Source organism: Berghia stephanieae, chromosome 14, assembly GCF_034508935.2.
Source record: "Berghia stephanieae isolate SIO BIC M18660-M18661 chromosome 14, UCSD_Bste_1.3, whole genome shotgun sequence".
Taxonomy (NCBI): domain Eukaryota; kingdom Metazoa; phylum Mollusca; class Gastropoda; order Nudibranchia; family Aeolidiidae; genus Berghia; species Berghia stephanieae.
In genome coordinates, this window is record NC_088373.1 from 17073105 (window position 1) to 17080604 (window position 7500).

The window sequence follows — 7500 nt, forward strand, 5'->3', positions numbered from 1 at the left end:
GGCGGGTTTCGGCGGGTTTCGTAAAAAAGCAATCAGTTCTTTTTTACGAAACCCGCCGAAAACAGACGAACTTCGACGAAACCTGAAAATATCCGACAAAGTAATGGGAACTAGGCAACAGTGAGGGGGGGGGGGGTGATCCTGGGAATCATGGCGGTGTACACCAGTGGGGAATGAAACTGCGACTATGTGGTCTAGTGGTATGACACTCGCTTTCGGATCGGAAGGTCCTGGGTTCGAGCCTCGCGCTCGGCGCATAGTTGAGTCCTTGGCTCTTTACTCACTTTCTCTCACCGTACTCAGGTGTAAAATGAGTACCTGGCCGTTACCAGCGTTGTCTTTGTCCGAAAAATTGTAATATCGCCTAACAGGCGTCAGGTCCCGTCCTACATGTTAAATGTTGCTGTTGACCAGGGATCCCTTGTAAAGCGCTTTGAGCACATTTAGTGGATATTGCGCTATTCTGTCAGAAAAGAATTGGCTTGGAGTGCCTGTCACAAACTCTGGAAAGTCTGGAGTTCAAACCTACAGAGGGAAATAAAGAAGAGACTGTTCCTGTCAACGGTAGAGTCAGTGCTTCTATATGGAGCAGCGACATGGACTCTTACTAAAGCCCTTGAGAAGCAACTGGACGGCTGCTACACCCGTATGCTGCGGATGGCCCTCAATGTAAGTTGGAAAGAGCACATAACAAATGAAGAGCTCTACAGTGACCCCCCCCCCCCCCCCCAGTGACCTCGAAGATTCAAAAGAGAAGACTGAGCCTTGCTGGGCACTGCTGGAAACACAAGGAGGAGATTGCAAGCAGTCTTGTTCTATGGGAACCACCTGAGCGAACCCGAAGCAGAGGCAGGCAGAATAAAACCTACATTGACTGTCTGCAAGATGACACAGGAATGGACAACACCCGGGAGCTGCGTACGCTTATGGAGTACAGGACAGAATGGCGAAGACTTGTGGCTCAGGTTGGGCGCCCCAAGGGGCGGCCTAAGTAAGTAAGTGCGCTATCAAAAAGCTCAATTATTATAAAAAGGATATCAGTGGGAAATAAACCGGAAACTAAAGGGAGATGGATACCATTTAAAGTTGAAGCTGGATATGGGAGTTGAGTACAAGAGGAGAATGAATCTGGCCCTATAGGAGGTGGGCGCCAGTGGGGAGAGAACATGGGACTCAGGGAATAGCACACCAATGGGGAGTAAATCTGGGACTATGTAAAAATGATACAGTGGGAAATAAACCTGGGACTAAAGGGAGATGGATACCATTGAAAGTTGAAGCCCGGTTTGAGAGTTTGGTACCAGAGGAGAATGAACCTACCACTATAGGAGGTGGGCGCCAGTGGGGAGTGAACCTGGGACTATGTAAAATGGATATCAGTGGGAAATAAATCTGGGACTAAAGGGAGATGGATACCATTGGGAGTTGAAGCCGGATATGAGAGTATGGTACCAGAGGAGAATGAACCTGACATTATAGGAGGTGGGCGCCAGTGAGAAGTGAACCTGGGACTCAGGGAAGTGCACACCCGTGGGGAGCTAACCTGGGACTCTGGGAGCTGGATACCTGTGGGAATCAAAGCCGAACTATAGGAGTTGAGTACCAGAGGAGAATGAACCTGAGACTGTAGGAAGTGGGCGCCAGTGGGGAGTGAACCTGGGACTCAGGGAAGTGCACACCAATGCGGAGTTAACCTGGGATTGTGGTAGATGGATACCTGTGGAAATTGAAGCCGGACTATGGGAGTTGGGTATCAAAGGAGAATGGACCTGACACATTAGGAGGTGGGCACCAATGACCAGATTGCCTCTCTGCAAGTCATAGTGGAAAATTCTATAGAATGGAACCCTCCTCTTATTGTCAACTTTCTGGATTCCGAGAAGGCTTTCGACAGTTTTGACAGAGCAACATTGTGGAAAATTCTGGCACATTATGGACTCCATGAAAAGATAGCAAACCCCATTAAGCAAATGTATGAAGGATCAAGTTGCAGGGTTGTACATGGAGATTATCTTACTGACAGCTTTGAAATTAAGACTGGTGTCAAGCAGGGATGCTTGCTGTCACCATTCCTGTTCATCCTTGCCAGTGATTGGCTAATGAAGGAAACCTCCAAACGGCGAAGAAATGGGATACAGTGGACCCCCTGGACACAGTTGGATGATCTGAGTCTTCTGTCCCACACCCAGGACACGATGCAAGCAAAAACTACAATTATAAACAGCCAATCCCCATTGGTGCCCACCTCCTATAGTCAGGTTCATTCTCCTCTGGTACACAAATCCCAATGGTATCCATCTCCCTTTAGTCCCATATTTATTTCCCACTGATATCCATTTTACATAGTCCCAGGTTCACTCCCCACTGGCGCCCACCTCCTAGACTGTCAGGTTCATTCTACTCTAGTACCAAACTCTCATATCCGACTTAAACTTTCAATGATATCAATTTAGTCCGAGGTTTATTTCCCACCGATATCCTTTTTACATAGTCCCAGATTCACTCCCCACTGGTATACATCGCCCTGATTCCCAGGTTCAACCCCCACTGTTGCCTAGTTCCCAAAACTTTGTCGGGATTCGGCGGGTTTCGGCGGGTTACGTAAAAAAAAATATACACTATAGTACAAAACTATTCAGTATCTGGTACTGAATAATGGTTTTGTACTATTCAGTATCTGATACTGAATAATGGTTTTGTACCATTCAGTATCTGGTACTGAATAATGGTTTTGTACGATTCAGTATCTGGTACTGACTAATGGTTTTGTACTATTCAGAATCTGATACTGAATAATGGTTTTGCACTATTCCGTATCTGATACTGAATAATGGTTTTGTACTATTCAGTATCTGATACTGAATAATGGTTTTGTACTATTTAGTATCTGATACTGAATAATGGTTTTGTACTATTTGGTATCTGATACTGAATAATGGTTTTGTACTATTCAGTATATTCGGCGTTTTTTCGGAAACCCGCCGAAACCTGACAAAATTATGTGAATTAGGCAGCTTCCGGGATTGAATCTAGAACTCAGAAAAGTGTACATTAGTGAGGATTGAATCTGGGACTGGGTTTTGGCTGGTTTAGTTAAAAAAGCAATTTTTACGAAACTCGCCGAAACCCGACAATATGCCTCAAAGTTATAGAAGGTAGGCAAACAGTGGGGAGTGAACCTGAGACTCCGGGTTTCGGAAAAAAGCAATACCAAGGAGGAAGGGGAATTGATTTTTTTACGAAACCCTTTACCTTTGAGTTCAGAGTCAAACAGCTTATCCACCAAGCCACGGATTCACTACGCTCCTGGAGACATTTAATCATGTCTATCTAGACATTTGAAAATGTTTTTTGTAGCCATTCTTATACTAATATTATGCTATTGCGGCTATGTCGTTTACTGGTATGACACTCGCTTTCGGATCGGAAGGTCCTTGTTTCGAGCCTCGCGCACCGCGCATAGTTGAGTCCTTCACTCACATTCTCTCACCGTACTCAGGTGTAAAATTAGTACCTAGCCGTTAACAGCAGTGTCTTTGTCCGAAAAATTGTAATATCGCCTAACAGGCGTCCTACATTTTAAATGATGATGTTGACCAGGGACCCCTTGTAAAGCGCTTTGAGCACATTTTAGTGAATATTGCGCTACATTAAAGCTCTTTTTTAAAATTGCACAATAGCATAAATTTAAAAATAACAATCAAAATATTTTGACAACTTATGTTACGAACGCTATCATTAACTGCATGTGTTCAATCTGGAAGTAGGTCATCAGTTTGTTTACATTACAACAGAGATTGTCTCACTTTTAACTCTCTCTATAAAGAAAAGTTCCTTATGGATACTGAATAGTGGTTTTGCATTATTCAGTATCTGATATTGAATCACCACTTCGAATTATTACAGAAGTGTCGTTATGTAGGAGCGACCAAAAACGGAGTGGAAAGTGCTTGACTATTTAAGCCTTTTTCAGGCCATCTATTGTGACAATGTCAGCCTTGAAAAGAGTGCCATGCCGCCTCTGTCCTGGAAACCTCGTCACACCTAGCTTGTCTACATCTGTCTATAATGGTACCAGCAATGAATTGCAATAGTCTTAGTATGAAAGTACAAAGGAGTTGATACAAACTTGCAAGCATTTGACAACGCATTACTTAGACTAGAATTAATAATCACTAGTAAATGTGTAGCGTACAATACTAAGAATAAATATGGAGTTTGTGTAAATCTATAATATTGTGTAGAAAACACGTTTGCGACGATGCAGCTGATAATAAATGTAATAATTACAACATACGGTCTTTATCCATCTTCCTGAACGTCATCCAGCCGGCCTAGACCGGTATGGTTAAGGCGTAGTCAGGATGTTTGTTTATGGATGACCATTGTTCCGATGTGTCTGTTGTTAATTCAGATGATGAGTTATGTTATTCATTACATGCTGATTGTCTTGGTGAAGTGTGGTCGTAACCAATACAAAACATTGCACCATACACACTTTATCATAAATGGAATAATAGACATAATTAATGTCTTAATTTGAAGAAAAGCAATTGATTTCAAAGACAGTTATTTATTAATAGATACTTACCTTATCAAACCTTAACCTTCTGCACCAATTAATACAGACATTAAAGTTAACCCCTGCAGTATGGACATCACTAGGTGTTACAATTTCAACCTGAGAAAAAAGGAGGTATTAAATAAGTACCTATTGATCCTCTTAATGTGTTATAGTAACAGTAAATGTACAAAAATGTAACACGGAACAGACTGGGCATGGAGGTAAATCCGTAAGTGACATGTTTTCGTCTTACACAAGGTTTTCTTCTTCACAAAGGGTTTTAAAATGCACGTAATAATTTTATATATACCCACAATTCGTTGTTAAACATTTAAGTATTTAGCTCAAGTTTTATGGTGTTCTATTTTCGTTTGTTTGTTGGTTGGTTAATGTGTTTGTATATATTATAAATAAACTAAACTAAATAAAATCCCCTTTATTCATCCCATAGGGGAATTTTTTTCTCTAGGGTCTATTCCAAGGGAAGACTTTAATAAATCAGGTGTCAGCCACAGTGCAACGCCGCAATTTGAGTTAGGGCGAGGTGACTTGCTGAAGGCTCCGTCTTACGTTAATTTATCAAAATTTTTAACAAACTACTGTCAGATTCTTCAGGAGCTTGTAGAAACGAGGGATATATTCAACAAACCACCGCTAATAGCCTACAGACGGGACCATAATTTGATGGACATATTAGTAAGGAGCCGCTGGACGATGGATATGGCCGGTAATCAACGTAAGGCGGAGCTTTTTGGACGTTGCAGATGCAGGACATGCCCACACTTATTCGTGGAAAATTCCATCAAATTCCCCGATAAAATGTGGTACATCCGACACTCATTCGCCTGCTCGGATCGTAACTTAATTTACGCTATAATCTGCAAACGTCGCCACAAGACATACGTGGGAGATACTGGCAAGTGGCTAAACGACAGATTTGGACAACATCTGCGGTCTATTGAAAACGACGAGGACAAACCTGTCGCTCACCACGTCATTGGGTCCAGTCATCGAGGAATGCATGACATCCAAATTGCCGTCCTTCAGTTCTGTCACACCGCTAAACAACATAGAAAATACAGGGAGGAAGAACTGATACTAAAACTGAACACCCTTTCACCTCACGGCATGAACAAGAGACTGGACCTAATTTAAATATTATACTACCCAATTCCCGCTCCCCCTACGGCCTCGATCCTCGCTTCAGTTTATCAACACTCGTCCCCCATCCAATCTAATCACTTCAATAAATACTCCTCAACGTTTCTTGTCAAATGTCATCACTGTCCGTGACAGTCAGTATGAAATTAACGACCACCATGACAACAACTTGCAGCAACAGCACAGTTTTGAGAAACAACAACAACAACAACAACAACAACAACAACAACAACAACAACCTGCAAGTAATGATCATACCAGTATAAAAATTGGATTACTAAATGTTAGATCGTGCCGTAATAAAACTCAAGACATAATTGACATAATTGAAGATCATAAAATTACTATTTTTGTCATCTTGGAAACATGGCTTAATCATTCATATGATGACCCAGTTCTGAAAGCAATTACACCCGATGGCTTTTGCATTAAATTCCACGCATTGGTAGGAAAGGAGATGGAATTGCAATTATTTACAACATGTCTCTCCTTGATAAGATATCATTCCACCATGATGATTTTAGAAGTTTTGAATACGCTGGATTTGCCATTCATACAAATAATTTTTAAAAGTCGTTTCACTGTGTCTACTGCCCACAACCAAGCCAACAAAACAAAATACCAACAATTGAATTTTTTATCAGAGTTCGGAGAATTTATGTCTATTCAATCAATTAACAAAAAGCATAATATTTTTATGGGTGATTTTAACATTGATTATTTCGGAAACAAAAATGAATCCAAAGTATTCCGGGAGCTTATTGGTTCAAACAATTCTATTCAACTCTAAGCGGTCCTACAAACAACCATGGCCACACAATAGATCATGTCATTACAGACATTGAACATTCTCTCTCTTCACCTGTCTTGAATATTGATAAATTAATATCGGACCATCATTTAATTGTGTTTTGCGTTTTATTTCAAATGAAGCACGAAGTAAAAAGATGATAACATCTCGTAATTTGAAGAATATAAACATGAACATTTTTGACCAAGACCTTGACCATAACGTTGAAAATATACAAGATGCATATGGTCTCCACGAGTCGATTGTTGGTACGGTGGACAAGCATGCTCCCTTAAAAACCAGAACAGTTAGGGTGAGACGCCAAGCACCCTGAAGACAGCCTGAAAAACGTCGAGCGTTCGAGACAATTCTTTGCCTTGACCAAGGAACTGCTGGGACAACAGACGCAATCAGCTCTCCCATCTTTAATCGATCGTGCAGATCTACCAACACGCTTTGGTCAATATTTTTAAAAAAAAAACGGATACCATCAGGAAAGAACTCTCATCTGAATCGATCCAGACATCATTTGACAAGTTTCATGGTGATTCGTTAACAGATTTTTCACCGATCACTGAAGATGACTTACGTGACTGCATTATGTCGTCTCCAACTAAAAGTTGTGATTTAGACCCCATAAATACTGCCATTCTAAAAAAGTGCATTGATGTAATTTTAACACCATTTACATGTATTGTTAATAATTCGCTGCAGTCAGGTGCTGTACCAGACATTTAAAAAGTTGCTCATGTCAAACCCCTTTTGAAAAAACCTGATCTAGATAAAGAGAACTTTAAAAACTATCGCCCTGTCTCTAATCTTCCTTTTCGTTCTAAAATCTTAGAAAAGCTTGTTTTGAAACAATTACTGTCTCATCATAAAAATAATTGTCTTGTAGAAAAATTTCAGTCGGCTTATAGGCAACATCATTCGACGGAAACCGCACTTGTAGGGTTGTTAATGATCTCCTCTTTGTTATAAACAA

The 7500-nt window shown here is 41.0% G+C and overlaps 1 protein-coding gene across 2 annotated transcripts in view; it reads right to left on the reverse strand.

The window, feature by feature from the left end:
* The window catches only part of LOC144960126 (uncharacterized), a 39717-nt gene that overhangs the window by 6424 nt on the left and 25793 nt on the right, over positions 1-7500 (reverse strand). For both annotated transcript variants that reach the window (XM_078893106.1, XM_078893105.1), the window contains one exon: positions 4592-4681. In XM_078893106.1, coding sequence (XP_078749232.1) covers positions 4592-4681 — 90 coding nt within the window. The remainder of the gene's footprint in view (positions 1-4591; positions 4682-7500) is intronic.